The sequence below is a fragment of the Sorex araneus genome, chromosome 4, assembly GCF_027595985.1.
Source record: "Sorex araneus isolate mSorAra2 chromosome 4, mSorAra2.pri, whole genome shotgun sequence".
Classification (NCBI taxonomy): domain Eukaryota; kingdom Metazoa; phylum Chordata; class Mammalia; order Eulipotyphla; family Soricidae; genus Sorex; species Sorex araneus.
The window spans coordinates 12192538-12204999 of record NC_073305.1 but is presented as its reverse complement, the minus strand read 5'-3'; the positions used below and the strand labels follow the sequence as shown (position 1 = coordinate 12204999).

General features: G+C 59.5%; 1 protein-coding gene across 1 annotated transcript in view; it reads left to right on the top strand.

The window, feature by feature from the left end:
- The window catches only part of CHCHD6 (coiled-coil-helix-coiled-coil-helix domain containing 6), a 194260-nt gene that overhangs the window by 114430 nt on the left and 67368 nt on the right, over nucleotides 1-12462 (top strand). Inside the window, exon 5 of the mRNA XM_055135794.1 lies at nucleotides 5355-5438. Coding sequence (XP_054991769.1) covers nucleotides 5355-5438 — 84 coding nt within the window. The remainder of the gene's footprint in view (nucleotides 1-5354; nucleotides 5439-12462) is intronic.

The window sequence follows — 12462 nt, the reverse complement described above, 5'->3', positions numbered from 1 at the left end:
ATCTTGCTACATGCCAGCATGCCGGGGGCCCCCCAAGCATCTCTGTGTGGGGCCCTTGAGGCCCCTGTTCAGTTCTGGGGTGACATGGGTCATCCCCAACAGGACAGGATTCCACGCCGTGGCACCCTCTGGGCCTCTCTCCAACTGCTGGCCAGGTCGGCTAAGAGAAGCCCCCAGGTCCCCTAAGCGCAGCCTGGGTGGTTCCCACCCCGCACCCCTGCCCCCAGGAAAATCTAGAGGAGATGAAAGTAGGAGGCTTTGAAAGTTTCTCGGAGGTCTCCTCCCAGGGACCCCAGGGAAAGCCTCGCCTGGACGGCCAGAGCCACGTGTCAAAGCCAGGACGGAGAGGTGCTGGCAGGTAGGGGCAGGAGCTCTCGGGAGGGCTGCCCGACCCACAGCTGTCCCTCCCCATGAGTGGGGAGCCGGGCAGCGCCCCTCGCTCCCCCAGACGCTGGTGTCTGCCTCTTCCCACCAGCCTCTCTGACATGTTAATCATTGCCGTTTGAAATCCCCTGTTAATTTGAACATCTGGGCCTCCACTGCATCCAGCTCGTCGAGTGTTTCCCTCTGTGGCAGGTCATCTGTGTGTGTGTGTACGTGTGTGTATGTAAGTCGCGTATGTACGTGTGTGTACGTGTTTGTGTGTGCATGTGTGTACACATGCGTTCATGTGCATGTGTGTGCGTGTGTGTCCATGTGTGTTTGTGTGTGTGTGTGTGTGTGTGTGTGTGTGTAGAGTTTGGGTTGTTCCACCTTTGGGGTAAGCAGAACTGCAGCCACCGTCTCTGGGGGCGGGGGAGGTTTCTGTGGTACTGTGAGTGATACCCCCAAGGAAGCTGAGACCCCTCCATCCCCAGAACTCATTGGAATTTTCTGTTCCTTTCATCCTTTCCTTTTGGGGTTCATGGGAGGCCCCCGAGGGGTTGGTCTCGGGCTGGGCTGGTGCCTGTGCTTCCTCTCCCCTGTCAGGTCTCTCCTCCTCCTCCCTCCCCCCCCACCTCTTGCTCCTCTTCGCCATCATCTCCGCTTCTCTCATTCATCCCGGCCAGCCCCTCCCCCACCCCTCCCAGTCTTCCCCAAGGCAAAGGGCCACCATTACCTTGTGTGCACTTGGATTCTGTTTGTCCCCTGGTTCTTCGCTCCGCGGCAGCATTCCAGCCCCCGTCTCTGCACGGCGACGTGCCAGTTTGCTTGTTTCGCCCTCATTGCCCCAGCTTAGCTTTTTCTATCCTTTATATGCATACATATATATGTGCGCGTGCGCACACACACACACACACACACACACACACACACACACGGGCTTAAATGGCTCCAGGATGAAATGCGAACAATCTTCACACATGTTCCCCTGGTGGTGGTGGGAAAGTGCATGATGGTGGGATTGGTGTTTGGATATTCAGTGTAATGAATCATTGTGAACAACTTTATAAATATAAAATTCTTTAAAAATTATCTTGAACTTAAAGGAATAACATCGTCTAATTTGGGGTTTCTGAATCAGGATTATAATTCATTTTTTTTTTTAAAAAAAGGGATTCTGGGTCATTTGTCTTTTTTTCTTTTGTCTTGGTTCAGTTTGGGGGCTCAGCATCCAGGAATTGTTCCTGGCGGTGCCAGGAGACTGAACCCGGGCCTCCCGCGTGCAAGCTCGTGCTCAGCCTGTCACCCCGTGTCCCTGGCCCTTTCTGCTTTAGCTTTGTGAACACCTTAGACACCCATCTAAGACTCCTCTGTTACGTGGTGATCTGAACACCGGCTATGTAGTCGATGATGCTAAGGAATCGGTGTTAATAGTCTTGGGTCTCCAGTAGACTTGAGTTCTGTCTTGGAAAATAAAGCCCTGTCTTTCTGGGAACCACGCTGACGTTTGTACGGAGGCTCTTTAAGGCCTGGGGGGTCAGGTGGGGGTGTATGTGGAAAGAAAGTTCTTCCATTAGACAGTTTCGAAGCACAATGGTGATCCCCTAGCGCTTTATGATAAGCTTCGGCCCGTGTTTGTATTTTTTACTTAATAACAAGTTAAAAGAAAGCAAAAGCCATCAGCCCAAACCCACGACTTCCTTGTCATAATGTCCATAGAATCAGCCTCGTCCGGAGAGTTTGTGCATCCCGGTCACTGCGTTTATTGGTCGTGTCGAGACATGACATTTGTCCCCGTGCTGGGGACTGGTCCTTTGGAAGAGGGAGTGTGGCGTGGGTCAGGGCTGCCGGTCGGGGAGGTGGGCAGAGCTGGGACGGGGGTGGGTGGGGGAGCCCAGGGGCTGGACCGAAACGGGGTTCCATTGAAAAGGAAGCACGGCCTCAGGCGCGGGCCCCCGCTCCTGCCTCTCCGTGTCTCCCGCCTCTCCGTGTCTCCCGGCTCTCCGTGTCTCCCGGCTCTCCGTGTCTCCCGCCTCTCCGTGTCTCCCGGCTCTCCGGTTGCTGGCTTTAGAGCAGCCAGTGTCTTTCTGGTCCGTGGCTCTGTTGCGGCCGCTGTCGCCGAGCGTGTGGGGCCGAGTGGGGGCCGTGGGGCGCGGCCTCTCTGCGCTGTCCTTGGCAGGGGCCACTCGACAGAATCATTGAAGCGCTTTCGGCTCGCCGGCCGGCGGAGACGGGAGCCCGCCGCGCTCTTCCTGCCGGCGGCTTTTGCCTTTGCACGGCAGCGACTCCCTGAAGCCGGTGTGTCCCCGGAGTCCTGGGAGCCGCCTAGCGAGGGAGAAGGTGACGTGCTCCCCTCCAGGTGCTCCCTCCACGCGGATCCCTCCCGGGACTCACGCAGTTTGTCTCTCCCACCAGGGTCCGAGCGCCAGGGGAGCAGGAAGTTCTCCTCGCCCTCCCCTTTCGCACCCGGCCCCTCACACAGGACCGTCACAGACAGCGACTCGGTGGCGTCCGGGGAAACCTGCCCCTGGCTGGGGCCCCGGGGCCTGAGTCTGTGCAGGTCACGGGCATTGGGCCCAGCAGCCCTCCCTGGCGGCCCGACGTCAGGGCCTGGGCTTGCCCGCCTTCCCTGCAGCGCCTTCCTCACGTCCCCCTCCCGCCCCTGCCTGTCCTGGCGAATCCTCAGCACCCTCAGGGCGAGCGGGGGTGGCCGTGCTGGGAGCAGGGGGGCGGCTGGGGAGGGGCCGGCTCGGCCAGCTGCCTGGTGGGGCCTCCCCACTCCCCGCTCCCCTAAGTGTCCTTCCCTTCCTCCGGGAGCGCCTGGTTGTGTGCATGCATGCGTGCATGCGTGCGTGTATGTGTGTGTGTGTGTGTGCTCTCTGTGTGTGTATGTGTTTTCTCTGCATGTGTATGTTTTCTCTGTACGCACAGAGTACTGTGTGTGTGCTCTCTCTCTGTGTTCTGTATATGTTGTGTGTGTTCTGTGTATGTGTTTCGTGTGTTGTATGTGTGTGTGAGTTCTGTGTGTTCATGTGTGTTGTGTCCATATGTGTTCTTTGTGTGTTCTGTGTATGTATGTGTTGTGTTCTGTGTATATATGTGTTCTGTGTATGTGTGTGTGTTCTGTGTGTATCCTATTTGTGTGTGTGACCTGTTTGTGTGTATGTGCGTGTGTTCTATGTCTGTATGTGCGTGTGTGTTCTATGTGTGCATATGTGTGACAGCGTGTGCCCTCTCCCGAGTGGCCCGAGGCAGCCATATGGCCGGGAGCTGTTCTGGAGCCTTTGCTCGGCCTCCCTTGCTGGCGAGCGCGTCCTTGCTGGCCCAGGCCCAGGACTGAGCATTCCTGCCCCTGCCCAGAGTGGGCGTCCGAGGCGGGGCTGGTGGAGGGTGGGCACACGGGCACAGGCTGTGCCGGTGGGTGCCCACTCCCTGCTCTCCCTGCCCCCGCTGGGCACCGTGGCTCTCGGATGTCCCTCCCTGCCGGGCTGGGACTCGGCCAGGACGTGGCAGGCTGCGAGTCCCCGGGGGAGAGCTGTCCCGGCCGCCCCGTTGTTGGAGCCCGTCTGTCCTCCAGTGCCCGGGGACAGTCTGCGGTTAAGTGCTGGCGGCCGCTGCCCCGCGTAGACCGGCCAGGCCCGCATTCCTGGGCCGCTGCCGGGCGGCGGGCTCTGAGGAGCCAGCGCGAGAGCCCCAGCATCCCGTGCACTGTTTGTGTTTAGCTCTGCCGGAGTGTTGGCATTCCGCAGGCATTCCAGAGCCTTCTTGGCATTTTCAGAGATTCTTACGGCCGCCGGAGCCAACTTCCTTTCCTCTGCCCCCGCCACCCCAGGTAGAGCAGGAGCCCCGGGCCGCATGCTCGGTTCACAGGCCACCCGCCCGGTGGCCAGGCGTGCAGGGGTCATCCCTGGGCATAGCGGCTCTCTAGAGCCCAGCCTCCCCCTGGGCAGGCCAGTGGTCAGCACCTCGTGGCTGAGCCCCCGCTGGTGCCTTTCCTGCGAGAGGTATTGGTGTTGCCAGGGAAACGGCCGCCGGGAACAGGGGTGCTTGTCTTCGGATCTGCCGGAACCTGGGAGCAGACAGCAGGGTGTGGAGTGAGGGGACTGTGTGGGATGGAGCCACGTGACTGAGGGTCACTGCCTATCCCCGCCCGAACCCTCGTCACCGACGGGCTTGGACTGAGTACTGATGACTGGCCCACGGCCCCCAGCACCGAGCAAGGAGCTGTCCAGGGGAGTGCACTGGCTCATGGTGGAGGCCTCACACCCCCTACCCCGCCTGGAGCTGTGAGTGGCAGGGAAATCACGTGGCACCTTCCCTGCCACGCGCTTGGGGCTTTGAAACGCGAGTCCAATGTGGGGGTTCAGCGGGACCCTGGGTGTGCATGGCCGGGGCGCCTCCCTCTCACCAAGGGGCCAAGATTAGCCGGGTTGAGACGCCCCCGCCCCCAGCCACAGGCCTGGACGTGGTCCCTGCCCACTGGGGCTCCCTTCACCGCATCCCGACTACTCCGAGTTCCCACACGCCGAGTGTCTCAGAAACCTGACACGGGCGCATCCAGCCCACGGGGACACGACGAGGAGAAGGACCCGTGACCAGGCTGGAGCATGTCCTTCCCCCGGACGCCCAGCGCCTCCCGGGTGCTCAGTGGCGGCTTGGAGTCTGATGTCTAAACGGGGCTCCCGGGGCCAGGGGTGGCTCAGGGCACAGGGCCCAGGTCGCATGCAGAGGCCCGGGGGCTTGTGGGCACCCTGCCTCCCGGCCGAGGGTGTGAGGACCGACCGTGCTGACACTGAGTCAATGTTGGTGTTTCATGCATGCGGAAGGGCTGGCACGCGGCCCGGTGGGGAGGGTGGGGGAGCGCCCGTGCCCGCCTGCCCACGCCCCGCCAGGCCGCCACTCCTCCAGACGCTGTCTGTCCGTCCGTCTGTCCCTCCCACAGCCCCAGCCCCACGCACACCCCACTCACCACCTCTCTCTCTCCCCTCTAGGCCAAGGAGCTGGAGAACCGGGAGGCCGAGCTGAAGCGCCAAGAAGCCTTCTACAAGGAGCAGCTGGAGCTAATCGAGAAGAAGGTGAGGCACGACGCCCCTGACCTGGGCCCCCGCCCGGGCACCGAGGCAGGCAGCCCCCCTCCCCTGCCCCGCACCACCAGTCTCGGTGTCACCGACTGAGATCGGGGGCCTTTCGTGGGCCGTGTCTGGCCTCCTGCGTGGGAGCGAGGATGCCCTGTGGCTACCGGGCGGTGCTGAGGCCTCTGTGCCTTTCTCACTTCAGTCAAGCTGCTGTGCACGTAAATAACACGAGTGTTAAGCCTGGCTCTGCAAATATGTTAAAGTTGCGTTATTGATTTTCCCCTGGGGTCGGCGAGATTGAAGTGCTCCCCGGGGCACTGTGCTCTCTGGAGGACAGACCTCGGGAATGAATGGCGCTATTCACCGGCCTCACTCCCCGGCCCTCGGCTTTTTCATTTCAAGCCTACAGTGGCTCTTAAAAAATAACTCACTTCTTGGGGCCGGAGCGATAGCACAGCGGGTAGGGCGTTTGCCTTGCATGCAGCCGACCCGGGTTCGATCCCTGGCATCCCATATGGTCCCCCAAGCACCGCCAGGAGTAATTCCTGAGTGCAGAGCCAGGAGTAACCCCTGAGCATCGCTGGGTGTGACCCAAAAAGCAAAAAAAAAAAAAAAACAAAACAAAAAACTCACTTCTTTACGTGTATGCATGCATGTGCATGAGTGTGCACGCACATGCTCGTGTGCATGTGAGCGTGCACGCACATGTGAATGTGTGCATGCGTATGCACACTTGTGTGCATGCCTCTGTGCTTATCTACATGTATATGTGTGGATGAGTACATGTATCTGCATGTGTACATTTATGTGTGCATGTGCATTTGTGTGGGTGTCCGAGTACATGTGTATGCACACATGTGTGTATGCCTGTGTGCTTGTGTACATGCATATGTGTGCATGTGTACATGTATGTATGTGCATGTTTGTGGGTGTGCATGTACACGTGTGCACGCTGCGTGCATGTGTACATGTTTCTGTGCATGTGTGTATGTACATGTGTATACACACTTGTATGCATGCCTGTGTGCTCGTGAACATATGTGTGTGCATGTGTGTGCATGCATGTAGATTTGCATGTGTGCACATGTGTGTCCTCTGTGTGTGTATGTATGGTGTATGTAGGGAAAAAGGACAGTTTCATGTGTAGATCACAACCGTTTTCGAAGAAATGGCTCAAAACATGGAGGTGGTGAATGGAAGGTCAGAAAGGACAGTCCAGTTGGTGCTGGAGACAGCGGCCAGGCCCCGGAGCCGCCAGCTCACTGCGGGGGGCAGATGCCAGGGCATGTCCTGGTCGGGGGCTTTGAGGGCAGCATTGGCTCTAGGGCCCTGACCTGCTCCCCGTCTGGGGGCAGGACGGGCTCCTTCCTCCACCCTCGACACCCCCCTGGCCACCGCCGGGGGGGTCTTTCCAGGCTTGCACGTGGCGATGGGAGTGTGCAGTGCTGACGGCCGTGCCCTGTCCCCAGCGCGGGGTGCTGACGGGGCCTTCCAAGCCTCCTCGCCCGCCCCCTGCCGCGGCGTGACTGTAGCTTCTAATGAACGACAGGGATTGTGATTTGAGAGCCTGGAAAGGGGTAAAACAAACAAACAAAAAAGCTCTGCCCCCCCCCCGCCCAGCCCCCGCTCCTCCAGCGCTAATTATCACAGTCGCCCATATGTTCATAAGCGCAGATTTTTGTTGTTGTTGCTGTTCTGTGTACAATTCTGCGATCTCCTGCTGCGCGCTTGCATGTTCCCGTCTCCGGGCTGGGATGCCGGAGCCCGTGTGCCTGGCCCGCTCGTGGGGCAAAGGGAAGTGGCCTCCGCTGCTGCTTCTCCAGTTTCTCGTTTCCACACGTCCCTCCCTCGCCTCTGCTCGTGACTCGTGACTCGCGTTCCCTCCAGACCAGCTCTGCGCGTTGCCAAAGGGAAAGAAATTCTCCCCGGGGTGGGGGGGCGGTTCTCTGTGGGCGCTTTCCTCCGCGAAGCCAAGTCCACGTTCCCTAGCCGGGCAGACGCTGGCTTTGCAGAGAGCTGGCGGGCAGCGGGCAGAGTGAGGGCTTCTCGGAGGAGGTGTGGGTGTCCACCCTGACCTTCCTCACAAGCACTTTGCAGAATGTTCCTCCAGCACCCCAGGGACCAGGGGCCTGGGACGAGAGGGGGCACGTAAGGGGCGCCGGGGAAAGGGAGGCAGAAGGGCCGCAGGGGTCGGCTTGATTGTCTCCGTCTAGGGAAAGGATCGCGGTGGTCTTGGTGGCTGGCTTCATGCCTGTGGCGGCGGGGAGGGTGGGAAAGGCCCCGTCCACCAGGCCCCTCCGTCGGTGGACACCCTGCCCACGCGTCCGCAGCCCTTCGGTGTCGGCTCAGACGCCTGGACGCGGGCAGCCAGCGCAGACCCGGCGTCAGGACCTTCCCTGAGCCTGTCCTCCCTCCAGACCCCAAAACTGACCGTGGGAACCGGCTCGGGGAGAAACTCGGGACAGCTGCGGGGGCGGCTCCGACCACCTGGCCTCGCGGGCACGGGCACCGGGGGGAGAGACTGGCGGGGCCCTCGGCTGTCTGCCTGCAGGATGCAGTTTCCCGAATGCCGTCCCTGGGACTGGTGGGGACAGAACAGCCCGGAGCCCAGCGGGGCTCGTGCGCTCGCCCGGGCCGTCTCTGTCCCTGAGTACTGGTGGCCTGGGATGGGGGCCCGGAGGCCACAGGCCCCGGTGTGCTGACCTTTCCTCGCCCCCTGGGGAGATCTCAGTGCAGAGAGCACCTCGGGGGCAGTGAGCCACCAGAGACTTGGGAGCCCCTGGGGTCCTGCCAGCCCCAGACCCATGGCTGACCCGGGACACTGAGGGCATCGTGGGTGCTGGCCGGGCCGGGGCTCACACGCTGCCCCACCTGCCCTGACCCTTGGTTTCTTCCCGGGGGGCAGATGGGGCACTTGAGGAACAGCATCTGTGGGGATTGGGTGTGTCTGGTGCACAGCCGCTGGCCTGGGCTCCACTCTGCAGCGGCCACAGGGGCTGGGGTGGGCGTCCCAGTGCCCCAGCCCCTGACAGCTAAGGGGGTCCGCTCTTCAGCACGGGGTGGGGGTCCCTGGGTCTTGCCGGGCTTTCTCAGCTTTCATGGGCTGCATCCCACCCTGTTTCCGTGGTGCCCCCTGCCGTGGCGCCCGTCCATCTCCCCCCATCCAGGAGCTGCTCACAGCTGCCTCTCGCGTGTCCGTCGGGGCTGGAGGACGAGGCCTCCTGGCCCTGCACGCTGCAGCCTGTCTCCGGGTGACCGTCAGAGTCGCGGCTGCTGCGCATCCTGAACTGGCGTCAGAGCCCTGTAGGAGACTCATCACCAGTGCTCGCCGGGGCAGCTCTCAAGGACCGCCCTCAGTGCCCCTTCAGCGGGGCAGCTCTCTGCACTTGTGGAGCGGCTCTGGGCAGCAGGCGAGCCGGCCTGTCTCAGCTCCGGCCTGCTGCGGGGAGGGCACGAGCAGCCGGTGGAGCCCGGCCCGGCCCCGGGGCGCTGAGTCAGTTGTTTACGCCTCGGCCCTGGGTTCCTTCTCTCCAGGAGGAGTCTGGGAGCCCCCTCACCCCTGCTGACGGGGCGGGGTGGGGGCGTCCAGCCGCCCCCAGGCGCAGCTGCCCTGGCACTCTCTCCCCTCCCTCCTTACGCCCTTCCCTCTGCCCTTCAGCCACTCCCTGTGACTTAATCCTGCTGACACGCGGGGCCGGGCGTGCCCTCGAAGGCGCAGACCACCGCGATTCCTGGACGCGCTGCGGGCCGGGGAGGGAGGGCAGCAGATGGGCGAGCGGCTCCCTGTGACCGGCGGCACTGCCCGGTCTAGGAAGACGCTCTCACTTTCCCCACACTCAGCAACTGTCGCGCGAGCAGAGACGGCGTTTCTCAGGTCGGGGGAGAGGGAGGAGGGCAGAGTGCTGTTTCCTGGGCTCTGCCCCTGCCCCCGCCCCCGCCGCGGGCTCCTGCCAAGGCCGCAGCCTCCTCGTGCACTTGGCCCGTGCCCCTGGGCGCCCAGGTGGGGAACAGCATGTGGGGGCTCAGGAAGGCTCGAGGCCGGGCAGCTCAGCCAGCCCCGGGCAGGCTGACCCCCAGCCGGGCGCACAGGTGTGTGTGGTCACTTGCGGAGAGCATCACGCTGTGCCCGGCACAGCCACCCCCTCGGGCCGGGGGGCAGCCACCAGGTACCACCAGCTCCGTTCCGCGAGAACCTGCGGCTCGGCTGGGGTGGGGGGCAGATTGCCCCGCCGCCACGGAAAACTCTTCTCCAGCATCCGTTCAGCCCAGCACGGGACCCTCTAACAGGAACACGGCCCCCTGGTTCACCGACAGAAATGGGGTGTCGGTGGCGGCAGCTCGGACCGCCCCAGCCGATTGCTAGGAAGGAACGGGCCACGGCCACAGGCGGCAGGACTGAGCACAGGGCACTCTCAGGGTGCCCCTGCAGAGAGCGGCCAGTTTGCCAAGTTAGAAAGGGGCTGCGGGGGCAGCCCCAGAGGCGGCTTGGTGGCTTCTAGCCCCACTGGGTGGGTCCAAGTCATAAGTACAGACCCTGGTGTGGGAAGGCAGCTCTCGGGGCCCCACAGAGGGTGCTTCCCCAAAGGCAGAAAGTGGGGTAGTGGCTGCCCTGGGGGTAGTGGCTGCCCTGGGGGGCAGCAGTGAAGGCGGCCAGTGGGGGGCCCGGGTGGGCTTCTTTCTTGACCTGGTACTGTTCCCCAGTGTTTGGTGGCAAGAATCAATTGAACCCTACTTGGGGATTTGCACTTTTGTGGTACTCTACTTAGGGGGGTTTGCACTTTCGTGGTACCCTGCTCAGGGGGATTTGCACTTTCATGTTACCCTGCTCAGGGGGATTTGCACTTTTATGGTACCCTGCTTATGGGGTCCCTGGCGTGCGTTCATCCCTCCTGAACTCCTCCACTATCCAGCCACCGCCATACTCCAGGCCATTTTCCGGACACTTGGGCCAAATCTCATGAGTGAACCCCCACAGAACCAGGTAAAGCAGAACTTTGCGTGACACATCATAAGACACGTAATACCCATTTTCCATAATTACTGCACCATATGTGATGGGGTTCAAATATGGTGTGAACCATGGGAACACCTCTGAGTGTGATTAGAGGCCACCCTAAAAGCCTTCATCCCTCTCAGGGAGCCCGGCAAGCTACTGAGAGTACCCCTCACACAGCAGAGCCTGGCAAGCTATACGTGGCTTATTTGATATGCCAAAAACAGTAACAACAATGGACCTCATTCCCCTGACACCGAAAGAGCCCCCAATACGGCAGCGTTAAGAAGGATGAGCAAGGAGAGGCTGATAAAATCTCAGGGAAGAACTAGACTACCAAAACGAAGAAAGACTATAATGACGTACTTTCAGTGCACATACACTGGCATTGGAAGCAGCCATCAAGGACCTGATGGTGCAAGCGCAGAAGATCAAGTACAACGTCATTTATCTGACCAAAATGAGAAGGCATCGATCACATCACACCATTTTCGACACTGGAGAAGAATTCTTCCTCAGAACATGTGACAATAGAGGTGTCGGTGGCGTCGGTGTCCTTGTCAACACGAACTTGGCCATGAACATTGATTTGTTCGAATACCTAACAACCCGAATCAGAGAATTATGCTTGAATAGATGTGGCTCACTGCCAGCAGTTTCTATCTTCATCGTCTACGCACCAACATCCAACTACGATGAAGAAATTGAGAAGTTCTACATGGAGTTGGAGAAGTTCTATAAAGAAGACCACACCTTCTACAAGGTCATTGTCGGTGATTTTAATGCCAAGATAGGACCGAGAAGGTCGCCCAAAGAACTCCACATTGGGTCCCATGGCCTAGAATGGAACGAACAGGGTGAGAGACTGAGTTCATCGTGTCAACCAAGACCATCCATGGTAACTCACAGTTCCAGAAGTCCCAATCTAAACGTTGGGCATGGGAGTCTCCCAGTGGACAGTTCCACAACGAAATTGATCACATCACATTCAATTGAAGGTTTTGCCCGACTGATGTCACTGTTGTCCCAAAATTCCAAATAAGATTGGACCACCGTCTCCTTCGTGCAAAATTCTACTTGACAGAGTGGGGAGAAAGGACTGCAAAGTTTAAGTTTAAAAAGAGAACTCCCAGGATGACCACCAACTGGGAGCTCTTTGGCACTATTGCGGCAACGTGGGAAGATGCCGTCATTGACAACATTGACGAGGAATACTATTGCCTGGTTCAGCACCTCCATGACTGCGCGAGGAATGCTGAGAGTGGGAAAGCCACAAGCAGATGCCTGTCTTCAGAAACACTGGAGCTCATTCGCCAATGTGGTTTGGCACGAGCCTCAGGCAATCACAAGCTAACGTCCAAGCTCGCAAAGCTGTGCAGAGAAGCAATAAAGGAAGACCTCAAAGAGAGAAGAGCAGCAGTGTTGGCCAATGTGGCAGAAGCCGGGGAAAGTATTCGCAATGCTCACCTGTCCTTTGCCAACTACAAGACCAAGATGACTGCCCTTCCGACATCCTGATGGATCTATCACATCTTCCAGAAGAACAATGGAGAAGATTATTCATGACTTCTACTTAGATCTCTTCAATAGCCATGTCCACCTGCCCACATACAAAACTCTGCAGGATAGATATGTCATTCCCAACGTTCTCCCTTCTGAAATCTGACACGCCATTTTGTCGTAAAGACGCGTACAGCACACAGTCCAGACGAGGTCAGACCTGAACACCTGAAGAATCTGCTGCCAGTGCTCATCAGTATACTGGCTTGGCTGTTCACACGCTACCTGTCCGAATACAAGGTTCCATCCCAATGGAAAACCAGCAGGACAGTCCTGTTGTACAAGAAGAGAGACATCCACGACATTGGCAGCTATCACCCAATCTGCCTGCTGTCTGTCACCTACAAGTTGTTCGCTCGAATCATCCTGAATAGAATAGGCAGAACACTAGACGAAGGACAACCATGCAAGCAAGCCAGGTTCCGGAAAGGATTCAGCACGATTGACCATATCCACACAGTGACCAAGCTC